This window comes from Symphodus melops (genome assembly GCF_947650265.1).
Source record: "Symphodus melops genome assembly, chromosome: 10".
In the NCBI taxonomy this organism is placed as follows: domain Eukaryota; kingdom Metazoa; phylum Chordata; class Actinopteri; order Labriformes; family Labridae; genus Symphodus; species Symphodus melops.
The window spans coordinates 8632115-8646696 of NC_136700.1; the positions used below are offsets into that span (position 1 = coordinate 8632115).

Consider the following 14582-nt stretch of genomic DNA (forward strand, 5'->3'; position numbering starts at 1 on the left):
CATGTCGCTGTCACCGACATAAGACGCTCTCTTTTGCCACTGCTGCCGCCGCGCGCGCGTGTCTGGCTTTATGTGATGGGTGTGGCGACAGATACAATTCCGTTTTCCCCCTCTGTGTTTTTTCCCCCCTCGACGTCTAAGAAAGCGCACGGATGGATGTATGCAGCTCCATCAGACTCAAGCCCATTGCGCACACATGGTTAACACTGATAAGGCTGCCTCACACTCACTCCCTCTGGGTTTTTTTTTTCTTACTACATGCATGACCACAGAGAAACCATAGCGCCCATGTGTGTGTGAGTAACGCCTCTCGGCTGCTCAAATCTCACACAAATCTGGCCGTTTAACAGTCTGCTGCGTGTTACTTCGTGATAAATATAAGAGTAATCTGGGATCTGGGATTTTTCGGTGTTTGTCACATTTTTGTCTCGGCATATGTCTGCCTGTCTGTTTGTCTGTCTGATTTTGTCTGTCTCCCTCCACTCCCTTTTCCCTTTTATTGAGACTGTCTGAAATCAAAGAAAATGTATTTTAAAAAAAGTGTGTGCGTGTGTGTGTGTGTGGGGGGGGGGGGGGTGGGGGGGGTCTTGCAAAATCCTGCTGAGTAATATTTATGTAGCCTATATGTAGGCAACATTTTTATCACTCTTTACCTCTCAGAAGATTGAAATACAGGCAGATTATACAATTTAACAATTCATTTTTCAGTTTGGGTTACAAATGAAAGTAGTCTGAAGACATGTTTGTGCTTCACTTTACTTTCTGATGTTCTGAGCTCCAAATGCCATAAAGGTTGCAGTGGCATTATTTGACATTATTTGGTGCATAGATGCTGTAGTACCAGTTTGTTTCCTCAACTAAATTCATGCAGTGTTTTCCTTTTAATTTGTCAGCTGTATGGTTATTGGCTGCCTATTTCCAAGTGCTATTGTGCTTACTTTTACTATTAATTTATTACTTTCTGTGTCATTATTTGTTGTTGTTTTTACCAGTTGTTCTCTGTTGTTTGTTTATTTCAACCTCCTACCACTGAGACAGTATTCTATTCTATTGTATTGATCTGGAAAACTTATTAAGGCTATACTGCTTACTGCTACTTCTACAAACTAAACGCTGCCCTGTGATGCTTGATGATCAATGTGAATTCAACTGAATCACAGTTTTCCTCTGAGTAGCTACAGTAGCCTTAATTTTCTGGTTACACAGTTGTGCATTATCATCTGACTTTTCTGTAGTGTTTGCTTTTATTCTGAAAACCTGGGCAGTTTACTAGTATTACAGTATTGGCCATCTAAAACTAATCAATAAATACTACTGTAAAAGAACATTTTACTGTATGATTGATTTCCTTAAAACTCCAACACACGTTACTTTTCTTGAAAGATAAAATGAGTGTTCTTGGAAAAACTATTACATTCATTTGCATGTGGTGGGCCCTTCACTCACAGCTTGGCACACCATGCTACTGTACATACAGAGATGACTATGCTTCAGTGTTGAAGGGAGGCCTTCTCTGACAATTACGCTTCTAAGAGAGCAGTATACTGGCTCTTTATTTATCCTTACAACTGAAGCGTACGTATGACTCACAAGTTATGGATCCTAATTATTTCTATCTGCTTAGCGGGGGTTCCTGTGTCGTCATGGCTGCATGACTCAACAGGAGGATCTGAGGATCTCTGCTCCACAGAGAGCGCTGCATGTTAGAAGAGTTTCTGTCAATGCCAGGGCCGTTTTTTGAAGGTGGAGGACCATCTGACATACACAATGACTGTCAGGGGAGTTGTGACTGCTGCATGGCAACACAAGGTCACATTACACACACAGCCCCCACCAGCACACACCTAAAGTTACACGAGTGCTGACACAACACTAACACACTGTAGGACTTTACATTCAGCAGCCTGTTTCCTTAGTGACGCTCGCATGTCATAACATTGGCTTCATAAACCACACGAGAGATTATTCCTTTTTTTTAATGCAATAGAATTTGATTTCTAAAAGCCAGGGCAAAGATAACAATGGTTAAGATAATCTCTTATGCAACAACAGCATTAGCTTTAGGCTCTTTAAGTGGACACACAGGACATAGCCAAAGGGCAGGGAGGGAACCTTTTTGAATTTTTAAATGCAGCAGGGACAAGTGTCTCTGCCTGGGTAACAACTTCAGGATTATCGTCTGCAGTTAAAACTGCTCATTTTTCTTGTTATCTGCTTGACTCATTAGATTACCGTACTCTTTTATTAAGTTTCTTGTTCATGTTTGAACTTGTAACCTCAGAGGAATGAGAAAAAAAAAGTGGTCCTGTTGTCATCCACATGTACACTCAAGCTGTAACACGAATTTACTCTAAAAAGCTACGTTACACCGAAGCTGCATAAATAAGAGATTTGCTTGTATGAAGCAGCAACCAAATAGTAACCTCCAGGGCTGAGAAATGAAGCCTCTACCTAAAGCTTTTATCTACAACTCATTTCTTTCTTGATAGTTTGGGAGATAAGTTTAAAAATAATTCCCATTCGAGTTAAATCGAGGCAGTCAACAAACTAATGGGTGATATGTCCGTGGCTATGTCTTTATGGAAACCACCAATATGCTAAACAATTCAACAGCGCCTTTCAGGTGTCCTTACAAAAATAATTGCAAGAAAGCACTCGGCTTATTGTCCTGTAGGATTTTTCCAGAGTGTTAATGATTTGTGCTGGAACAATTTTATTTACTAAACTGATGTCTAGAAAAACAGATAAAAAAGCGGTAAAAACTCAGATTGCTCTCTTAATAACTAACCTAAGCAACGTTTTTTTCTTGTCCTGTTTCTGTCCTTCCATTTTTAGTGAATCCCTACATAGTGCTGTTCGCTTGCACGGGCCGGGATGCTTCAGTGAAAGAGACATATGGATGTGTACACCGAGGCCCCCGTCCAGCACTAGTCAGTCAGCCTGCAGCAGCTGACTAACCTGCCTGCACAAAACAAGATGTCATGCACGCCAGCTGCTAAACAGATGTTCTGTTGTATGTCTGTTTATGGTGTTTTTATCAGCTCTGGGTGTCTTATTCTCATGCTGCTTTACACTGTGGTGTAATCATAATTTGACCATTAGTGGTCAGTAGTGTTTGACACAACAAACCAGAAGAACTTTAAATAGTTTTGTATATTAAATAACCACACACTTTTGTATGTTTGAGATTTTTCTTTTCTTTTGTGTTCAAGGTGCAGTAAAACTAGCAGTAAGAGTCACTTTCACAATGTCAAACTGTGGAAAAACAGAGTTAAACATCTAAATAGAAGTGCAAGAATTTGTACAGCGCAGTTATGTTTTGTGGTAGATAGAGAATAAACCTTCAGGTGAATATATTATGTATATGCTAAAATATAAACATTATGTACAAAAGGAAAACATGCAGCTGTTCTTGTAGAGTTAATCCTCTTGTGTGAGGCTATACTGTACTGCGAGCAGAAACTGATAAATTATAGATAAGAGAATCTAATTTGGCTGATTTCAATCACTCCTCAAGCTCTGAGGAAGGACACTGAGGCCAGAAAGAGATATTTTTTTGTGGGAAAAGCAATTGTAGCCAGTGGGATATCGAAAAATAAGTTGTATTTAATGACACTCTCTCTTTGTGTTCTTTAATAATTAAATCATAGCCTCAACAGCAGAGCACATCTGATTTTGAACTGAAGAGCAGAGAATCAGGTGACCTTGAGAGAATTCCCCATTGAGGTCTAATACCAAAAGACACTTGAGCGGCACAGTTATGGGCTTTGATTTTTTTGGTCTGTAATTGAGACATTTCTGATTTTTTTTTAATACGCAATATATATAAAACGTCTTGCCCATGGTCTTATTTTGTACCAAGTGCCTCTGACTGGAAGCAAAGCTTTTTTGCTTTCTCTTCTCTCACCACTTCCCATTTGCAGAGCAATTAGATCCTCTGACTTTATCAGAGGATGATACTGTCTCAACTGAAGTTTATGTTTTATATTCTGAGATTGTTCTCCCTCTTTGTGTTTCAGGCAGCCGATTTTTAATAGGAACATGCTCTGTGTTAGCAGGGGGGCTTATAGGGCCTCGAAGTCACTTTCATTCCTCGCTTTTCCCCTCACACAAGAATCACATGTCATGTTCAGTTGTCATCACTGGTGGACGTGAGGGGTAAAATATGGCCACAATTGGACCTTCCTTAGTGTGCCTAACTGCAGCTATATCTGTTGTTTTCACCTCAGAAATTAAAATGAAAGTAAATGACAAAAAAAAAAAATCACTCATAGTGTGAATTTCTATTCACTTTTAACTTTATTTCCTATAGAGCTCCTTGTTTGACACATCCAGTTCAAGCAAAGGTAGGTTGAACATATAATTAACCTAAATCTGCCTGTTTCTTTTAATCACGCTGAAATCATCCATTTTCTAAACATCTCTCTCCCCCTGCATCCTGCCGTCTTTTAGCAAACTTGTGAACTCTATTTATACCAGTGTTAATTGAGCTGTACATTTTAATTCCAGACTCTTGATATGTCCATATGTTCTCTATACAGCATCCTACCACCATTTAGCCTCTCTGAAAGTCTGTTGACAGCATGAAGAACAAGGCGTTCATTTTCTAGGGCCAGGGGGATAAAAACTCTGTGCGTTAAAGAAAGACAGAGAGGAGCACATTTAGTCCGTTATTGTTTTTCTGATAACTTTTCTGAGAGTTAATCCCATTGCGGCCAATAAAAAAACTTTCTGCAGTGCTCTGTAATGCAGCCTGCCAGCCAGCTGATCAGTACAGCCTGTTCCCATGTGGTTAATATAACTGTGGATATCGAGGTTAGACTGTTTCTTCTGCTCGAGAGTTATTAAAACTGCCACAATTACCTGCTGACACTTGTGTTCGGTGATTACATTTACAGACTCACTCTAAAGACAGATTTAGTGAGAATAATCATATTCAAAATTCCAGTAGAGATGACACAGAATGTCCTTTGATTTTGGTTTACAATACATGTGCATTTAAAAAAAAACGTGAAGAGCTAAATTAACATATTCACAAAAGAGGTTTACAGTAAATTATCACTCCCACATATGCGTAAGCTTAATATGTGTAGGACTGATGATTCACCAAAGAGAAAGGCTACAACCTGCTGCCAGATATCGTGCTTCTGCTTAAAAAGGAGCAATAATTAAATTGTATAGTTGTCATGGAGAACATAGCAAGGCAAATCTTATGGACAGATCACTCAGTCACTATAAACCTGAGGTACTGAACTTGAGTTTTCACATTTCATGTCGCTATAAACTTTCAGTTAACTACATTTTAGAGGAAAATATTATTTTGTTTTTATAGGACAGTGACAACAGACATATGCCGATTTATGGGATGATGCATTGTTTGACTCGATGAACAGTATAGATAAAATTATTAGCCTTAGATGTATGCAGAAATGACAGTAAATGCCATATTTACAATGTACAATGTAGCAGAAATAGTAACAGATAGTCCTCAGATACAAAAGCTAAACAATGACGAGAACTTTATTCAAAAATACCTTCTATTGTTGATACTTATATTTTGACAACCAAAGAAATACTCTTCTGTAACAATAATGTAGAAAATGTCAAAAAAAAAAAAAAACATGTTTGAGGTCCATCTTCCGTCCTGATTCTCTTGAAGTGATTATGTGACCTGTACGCTGCTTTCTCGCTCCTATGAGATTAACAATAATCTGTTCTTTCCTGTTTTGTTGCTTAGTTTTTTTTTTCTCATGTCTCGGGTTTCCCTGTTTTTTCATTGAGGTTTTCATGTCTGGGATTAATCCCTCCACTATATCTAAACCTCTAGCTGCTGCCTTTTTTGAGTCCCACTGCTGCTCAGAAGAGCACTGTTGACAATTATTGGGCTGCAGCTTTTTTTTTTTTTTTTTTTTAATAAAAGCTATAGCTGAATGTAAGTCAGCTGTAATCTCCAGTACAGTATGTAAAACAAAGAGTGGAGACCAAAAATAGCACTCATAAGCCTGAGGACTCACAATTTAAGGACTGGATGCACACTGCAGTTTATAGAATGACTTTTTAGGGGGATTTGAAAGAAAAAAAGAACAATAAGAAATATACATATCAAACTGCTTGCTTTAAATGCACACTTACATTACCTGCCACAGGGGGGTTGGGGGCTCGCTGCGAATCTTCAAAGAGCAGGTTTTAGACGCTCACAGAAGGTTACTTAGCGATAAGAACATCCATCAAAGAAACTGTGACGGTTATGACCAATATACAGCCATATATAGTATACATTAGCATTTCTTTGAATCACTTAAGACTTGGAGAACCATTATCAATTCTATCCCTGTTACCATTATCCCAGAGCATGGATATCATGTATCATATCTATAATGTGAGTCAAAGGTATGAGACTTTATGACATATAAATCCCACTTTTGCATGTTTTTTTGTTCTTACCTTCATGAAGAGTCTCAGAAATGTGCAGACGTAATTTCGAAATGTTCGTTTACAATTAGATACACGCGTGAGATTGAGATAAACAAGATTAAGTTTCTGGGGTTTTTTTCAATGCAAAACTGTCTGAAAAATAGAAGAAGTAAGCTTTTCCATACAGCTTTCTCATTATTCAGCAAAAACTCCAACAATCATTGGTTAGAGATGGAGCATCAGATTTCTGTTGGGGTTGAGGAGGTTATTAACATTATAGGGATTATTTAATTTTAAATTTATTAAACTATATGAAATGTTGGAATAGTGTCTTATTCTATTCTTGTTAATTTGTCTACGTTTGACGAGATTAAAGCCCACCAACCGTTGTTTGTTTTATTGGAACTATAATACAACAGCAATATACTGCAGATGTCAACGCTTATTGGAAAGAGTATAAAAAAAACTTATTTCATTTATTCGACCCACAGCACCTGAGTATTATAATCTTCTTTCATGCAAAATACATTTGCTGTTTCATTTCAGCACACATTTTGCATAATTATTGCCTGCTGATATGCTTTCATATCCTGTGCTTATTCCAACACGCTGCACACCTTAAACAGCTGAGCTGGTGTTAGACCTGTCTGTCAAGCTTACAGGAACAGAAGCTCAGAGGGGTTGAGAGTGGATAGACGAGTGTGGATATTAAATCGGAAACTAACAGCAGAGTGAGTTCCTCATATTATTGGATATATACATTGCAAATGATGCTTTCAGACACAGACATAGAATCTTGTACATATGACAGGAAATGAAGTTTACCATGAGCAACACTTGGATTATGGCTCACTTTGCTGAAGTGATGGCATCACCTCAGAATGAGATTCACCTCAATTGACTTGATGTATGAACAGGCTAAAATGTTCCCCGTCGCTATGATTAAATTGTGATGCAAATATTCTGGCACTGAAATTACAGTACAAACAGGCTCCTGGCTTTTTATTGAGAACCTTAAAAAAGAATACAGTTCTTAATTGTGTCACTGCATCTGTCATACAATACAAATGTACAACTTTCTATGAGCTGCAACAAAGGGCAACTATCACCTCGCAATGTAGCATGTACAATACTAGCTAGTGCAACGAAGGAGGGCAAACAGTATGTATTCAAAGAGGGTAAAAAGTTCATTCAGTCTTATAATTCAAGGTGTGGATTAGGGTGTGATATTAAGATAACAAACATCTATCTGTGAGTTTAGTTCACTGTAACAAAAAAAAAACAACACAGAAATAAAAATATGACATTTCTAAAGAGTAAAAAAACAGAACATTTATAATATGAATATAATTACTGGCATTACAGAGATAGAGCTGTTGTTTGTGTGTGACACCTGCAGTAATGTCTGGTTTTACACTGCCACCTGCTGGTTGTAAGCAGGAATTAAAAAGCAGCTGTTGATACGTTTAAGCATGAAAACATGATTGATTTTGATCATAAATAATGTAAATTCTATCAGAAAGGGTCCATTTGTCATCAGCATACCTGTCTACAGAAGAGTGTGCGATAGATGTTTCATATTCTTCTTAATCCTTTTCACATTTTTTGCATTTTGCACCATCAGTGATGTCTTAATGTCGTGGAACACATTTGCAAGTGGTAAAATTATTTGATTTATCATGTTGTTCAAAGGACAAATGGCCATTGACTGAAGAGATCAATGTCTGACACTATGATGTTGAGGCATTTCCTGTCTGTTTAAGGTCCATCTTCCGTCCTGATGCCCTTGTAGTGAGTAGATGCCATTTTGCCCTCAATGTGTTCTTACAGGTAATGTTTACGGTACAGACAGACAGACAGACAGACAGACAGACAGACAGACAGACAGACAGACAGACAGACAGACAGACAGACAGACAGACAGATGTGGATAGATAGATTGAGTATTTCCACCATGTACCTACATTAGCTTTATTGGTATTATATTATCTAAATTATGAAATAATCTGTCTTTTTTTGCAAGGGTTTCAAATCACAAATCAACACTTTTTGGCCTTCAGGGCAGAAAAAGTGCAATTTTAAGGACTTTTACATCAACTGAATATGAAATCAGCCAAAGTTACAATGTGTTCCGATGTTGTGATGCCAAGATTGTGATGTGGGCTGAGTTCTAAAGCAATACTTTTTGAATTTAAAATGGTGTAAAATTACTTCAACTTTCTTAGTTGTCTTTTTGTTTTAGTTAGAAAAGTCAACATGCATATAATCCAATTTATACATGTTTAGAACCCTGTAGCCATTAACCAAACGGCACCAACACTAAATTGGCTCTCAATGACATTTACCTGTTTGTCAAATTTTCAAGTCACACTATATATGGGGGTGTCACAAACAAACTGTAACTTGTCTCTTTTGTAATAAAAAAGGCAGCACAATAGTTTTCGAGTGCTACAGTATTTCATATTAAAAGTATACTAAGGACTCAGACAAAAGAACCATTCTAGCATTTTTCTCCACTTACATTCTGCAGATTATCTGTTGTAATAAATTACACATCTGTTAAACGTTCTTAGTGTTTCTGTGGTTCTAGCTTGGCCACATTTGTGGAAAAAATAGACGTGAAATGATCTTCCTCCTAAAGAATAAAATGAAATCGAATGGTGCCCTGGTATTTAAAAAAATGTAACTACTAGAGATGACTTAAGTACTCATTAAATATTCAAAAACACGTGTGTGAGTTAGTATGAGATTAGAATTTCGGCATGTTCCTTCAATTGCTCACACACACATTACCACAAGAGGGCATAGGTCCACACTTTCCCAGACAGCATTTGTTTTATACTTGTCTTCTATGAAATTACTGCAAATTGTAGCCTATTTAATTTTTTAACATGACAATTTCAATCTCCTGTCAGTTTATACTTCTACTTATTCCAAGCCTTAAATACATAACCCATTCCACTCATTGAAAGAACATAGATCAATAGCTATTCTAACGGTAATTTAAGGCAATTTACATGCAAAATCACCTCATACATTTTCACATTAGTTTCTAAATTTAAGGAAAATAAATTGGGCAGTGAGGGGGGGTATTAACATGGATCCATATATAACATAGATGAATTTATTGTATTCAACTGTTTGAATAAGATGCAATAAAGCACACTGTGGCTGGCATGTATACAGAAAATGAGTACACTGTTATGTGAAAGGTCAAAGAGAGGTGAAAACAGGATTTTAGGATTAAATACACTGCGATGGTTAAACTTTGTGTAAATAGTATGATTATTATTCTATTTTATGTCTATTACTGAGGTCATACTGGGTTCCTTTGTACCAAAATGCATTATTTATATTAAAAAATATTTAAAGCAATTCTTGTGTATTTAATTCTGGCGCGATTTTTTTGGGGAAACAACTACATATAATCCATTCCTCATCAACATCACACAACCTCTAGATATGTGGCATCATACATAACCCTCTGATGGTGCCTATAACAACTGAACTTTATTTTAGCTGAAAAGGCAAAGTGTATTGCAAAGCTGTTGTACTGTTTTATATTAGATTGTGCAAACATGAGATGGATGAAGCGCTTGGTGAGTATAAATGCATCGGGAGAACGGGGTATGTGGTGGTGCAAGTAATCGCTCCTATAAATAAACCTAATCATGTCACCACAGGTCAAGGCTGTTCACATTATTCAATCTGAAGCCTTTTCCCCAATAACATAGAGAGTTAAAAGAAAACCTGAGCAATACAATGATTATGATGCCATAGTTCATTAATCCTGTCATAATTCATAAAGTAATTTAAATAGATCTGTATTGCATTCTGTATTGCATGTCCATTTAGCACAATTTTAACTACAAAATAAGATTGCCCACAACATTAACAGAAGTTTAAATAGCATACTTAGGGTAGATATTTAGGTATTCAACCTTTTTAGATTTTCTAGAGATGACGTCAAGATAGCAAAACCAGTCAAATCAACATGAATAGGACTAAGCATGCTTTGATGAAGTAAAGCGAGTGACTAGTGACTCATCAAAGGAGCTGTTCATTCAGCCAGCCTCAGAGGACTACAAAAAGAAAGAATGAAGCTAAAGAGGGAAAAAATGATAAGTAGAAGAAAAGTTTGTGCAGAACAAGAAAAGGATTACAGCAGAGTCTCAATGGCCAGCCACATTTAAAAATGTTGGACAAGTAATAAAAAATAATAATACATTTTATTTGTAAAGCACTTTACATTTTTAAAATCTCAAAGTGCAACAGAGTTGAAAAGGATAAAGGGTAAAAGTGCCATGGACTTACTTTAAAATACAGAGAACTTATTGATGTAGCAAGTAAGAATGACGTTTGTATTTCTGACACCTGCTGAAAGAGAGTGCAGGCTCGTTCTTCTAATATGTTCTTACAAATGTATCACTTAAATACGTTTTTACCTGCATTGCAACTTGGATGAGAGCTCCCAAACTCACCAATTATTTACCTGGCCAAACCCCAGACCCTACAACTTTAAGAGCAAAGTTTTCAAACAGAATTATTCATTGATAATCTGGTCTCACTGATTAAGCGGTATATGATCAAGATAATGCATTTCTAAGTACAATTTGAATCATGTAGGAAATCTGTTGAATAGATTTATGTTTTCTATCATACCGACTTCCCCCACATATATGATCTGGCAGAATTGATCGTTTCCTTATGCTAAAGGACTTTTTGATTGTTCATTGTTCTAAAACCCCAAAAATGACACTTGTTGTTTCAAATACCAAAGGTATTCCCACCTTATAAGTGTCAACAACTCCAACCTGAACATTGTAATATATGTAATACCTAGGCTTATAGGATAGATAACATCAATTTTGAAGTTAAATAATCCTATTTTAAAAGGTGGCTCTTGGAACCTTTTTAAAATCTTCAGGTATAAAAAGTAGTAATGTATATACTGCATATTAGTATAGTACTTTAACTCGCATACCATAAAAAGTCTTGATACTTTCATCACTTATTTTTGGAGGAGGAGTAAGCTTCCTGGCGCCGCCTTTTGCCTGACAGACCACGTTCAGGGCAGCAACCCGGTCAACCCTCGTAGCTATGGAAACTCGTCGATGGCAACATCCACCAGTCTGCTCTGCCCCCCATCCTCATACCTCTCAGAGGTGCTGAGTGTGAGCTACTGTAACCCATAAATTACAGCTGCAAGATGGCGATTGTGCGACTCATAGCTTGTCTTATTCTTTACACCAGCCTGGGTAAGTTCACGTTTTGTTTCCGTTTTTTCCCCCTCGTTGTTATTAGAGCGTTATAAAAGCACGGCGACCGTAGTTAAATATGCATCTGTAACGGATCTGTCAATGCTAACGTGACACCAGATGTTAGCTTGACAAAAACAGATTTAGATGAACCAAGAAAGGGTTATAAATTGAAGCTTTTTTTTTAAAATAAAACAAATTGTCTTATACTCGTTTGAGTATGTATTTCGTTTACGTTAACCTTACGTTTCTGTCGTGCGAGGCAAACCTGTAAAATGACGTAGTTTGTCAGGGCATCTTTTACGTATTAACACTTGAACTGATGTCAGCGTTTGCTAACATACACAACGCCGTAGCGCGAAAAGTGTCTGTTTGTTTTTGAAGAAACACGTCTCGACATTTAGCTCGTGTGTTTCTTGTTGTTCTGGCGCATAATAGTGAACGAATTTCCAGAATGAAAACAAAGCAATATAGATGTTACTTTGGGCGACATTAAAGGGGAAACACATGGTAAAAGGGGGGCAACAGTAGTGTCAGCCCTGAGATGAAGGAACCAGAAATCACATGACATAACGTGCTGTTTAATGTGCTGTTCAAAAAATGATGTGAGTTCATGTTAGCGAGTTGTTATCCAGCTTGAGTCCTGTCCAAGTGTTGGATTTAACCTTTAGTGATCACATGCTGATGGATGAATGCTGGAGGAGCGTTTATTACTGTGGCAGGTCGAAGGGGCAAGACTTGAGAAATTAAATGGTCAGACATGGTGGAGAAGGACATGCTTCATCTTCATCCACTGACTGACCAACAACAGCTGGAGCTTCTGTGCAAATCAATGCAGCTGGTGCCTGGTGATCTGTTGTTTGCATCCACCTCTGGTGTGCTGCGCTCTGTGTGAGGTCACCCTGCTGCTGGGTGAACACTGGCAGTGAAGTGGGTGATTTCCAAATGGCTTTTTTTATTCTTGCATCAGTGAGTGATGGACTTTCCTACCATGTCCTCCCTGCAAGTGTGAATCAAATGGCCGACAGGCAAAGCTTCATTTGTGATGTTCACGACATGTGTGTTTTGGCTCCAACGCGCCGGATAAAATAACTACCACAGCAGCGAGAGAAGTGAACTGAATTCAAGTTTTTAAAAAAAAAGTGGTGTTACAATTCTCCCCTTAAGCTTTAGTCTGCAACTAAGACTCAAAACACGAATATGAATCAGTCTTTAAAGTCGTGCTCTGTATAACTTGGTGCATTCATTTGAATTATTTTGCCTAAATTAAGACAAAATTAATGTCATGCCCTTATTCTTTCGATTGTGAATTTGGAGTAAGAAGTTATTTCCTTTCTTCATCCTCCTACCATTTCCCCTTGAGGTAGTTTCAAAGTCGGAAAAAAATCCCAAACTGTTTTTGAATTGTGCAATGTTTGCACACGGAAACTAGTATTTTCTTTCCTCCTTGGATTAATTGTTATAATACCACTTTAAATTCCCCTGAAGGCAAAGAAATGTATTCATATATGGCTTATAGCATTTACCAAACCCCTCAAAGTATCGACATTACACCAATAAAGACAAAGAGAAAAGCAAATGTCTTCACTGTGGATGCTGTAACCAGCTTATCTTTGGTATTGATTTTTCAAAATGACATCAAATACTGACTGATTATCTAAAAATTTGCTTTGACTATCTAACTAATGAACAGATTTTATGAATTTGCTGACGTTTTATGTTTTTGGTTTTTTTTTACTCTAAATTTGTGTCCTGACGTGTTCCGTTAAAAACCCATCCCCGTGTTCGTGCTGCGTGCTGCACTGTCGGTGTCAGCGGGACTGCAGAGGTTAAACCCGTTCAAGCTTCATCATATGTCTGTGTTTCTCTCCTGCAGTGTCGGGGCAAAAAAACAAAAAAAACACAGTTCCTTTCCTAAATTTCCCTCAAGTCCTTCTGACAACATGACCGTCTCCTCCTAATCTAGCGGAGTGATTAGTTGTTATTACACAGTCACTCCATTATGCTGTCAGTCCCAGTGGTCCTCCAGTCTCTCCATGTCGCTTCCAAGCTCACTCTGCCTTCAGCATATTTGCAGCGGCTTGCGCTGGAATGTCTGGGAAAAGGGCTTTTTATAGATTCACTGGTACAACAGTTCGGTTTGTTACAAGGATGGGCTACTTGTTTTGATATTTGGAGCATAAGAGGATTTTCAGAATGTGGATATTGAGGAGGAGCGCTTCTCTCTCCGAACAGACTATAGTCCTACTTTGTCTTTGCATTACAATAAAACAGGGATTATATAAAAAAAACAAAAAAAAAACAGCCTGTGTTCGCTTTCCAGCAAGCCCTGAGATTATTTTCATCATTCAAAAATATTGTCATCTCCTCAGCCTATATGTGTGTCACAGAGGGGGGGGGGGACATAGCCATCGTTTGGGAATTCCATTGTCCTAAGCTGGTTTTAGTTATGAGTGAGACATTGTCTTGTTAATTGACCCGGGTATTCTTTCCCACGGCCTACTTGGTAAAGGTCAAACAGAGAACACATTTCAAAGGACTTTTGCTATTACTTTTTTTTTTTTTTTTTTGTCAGAGACAAATTCAGGGAGGGTGACTTGCAACAAAGGTCACCCAAAGGATCTTTTGTCACTATTAGGGGACTTATGAAAACGTTAATTTAGTTAGCCATTAGAAAAACAAGTGGTGATGTTGAAATTCCTCAGATTGTTAGCGTCCCAGTTTTTGAGTGTCTGTTTGTTGTTTCTTCTTCTCCTATCGGGACGCTTGTGTGTATTTTGCTCATGTCGAACGTCAATCCATTTCTCGTAATTGAAAGTCTTTGTCGAGTCTCCTTTCCATCGCAGGGACTTGAAGGGTGTTTGGAAAACAAACAAAGTCCCCCCCCCCCCCCCACCCGGATAACTCACT

General features: G+C 37.8%; 1 protein-coding gene across 1 annotated transcript in view; it reads left to right on the forward strand.

The window, feature by feature from the left end:
- The first annotated feature begins 11513 nt into the window (after window positions 1-11513).
- jam3a (junctional adhesion molecule 3a) overlaps window positions 11514-14582 on the forward strand; it is a 9281-nt gene continuing 6212 nt past the window's right edge. The window contains 2 exon segments of the mRNA XM_079353698.1: window positions 11514-11604; window positions 11607-11672. Of these exon segments, the coding sequence (XP_079209824.1) occupies window positions 11529-11604; window positions 11607-11672 (142 nt within the window). The 5' untranslated portion in view covers window positions 11514-11528.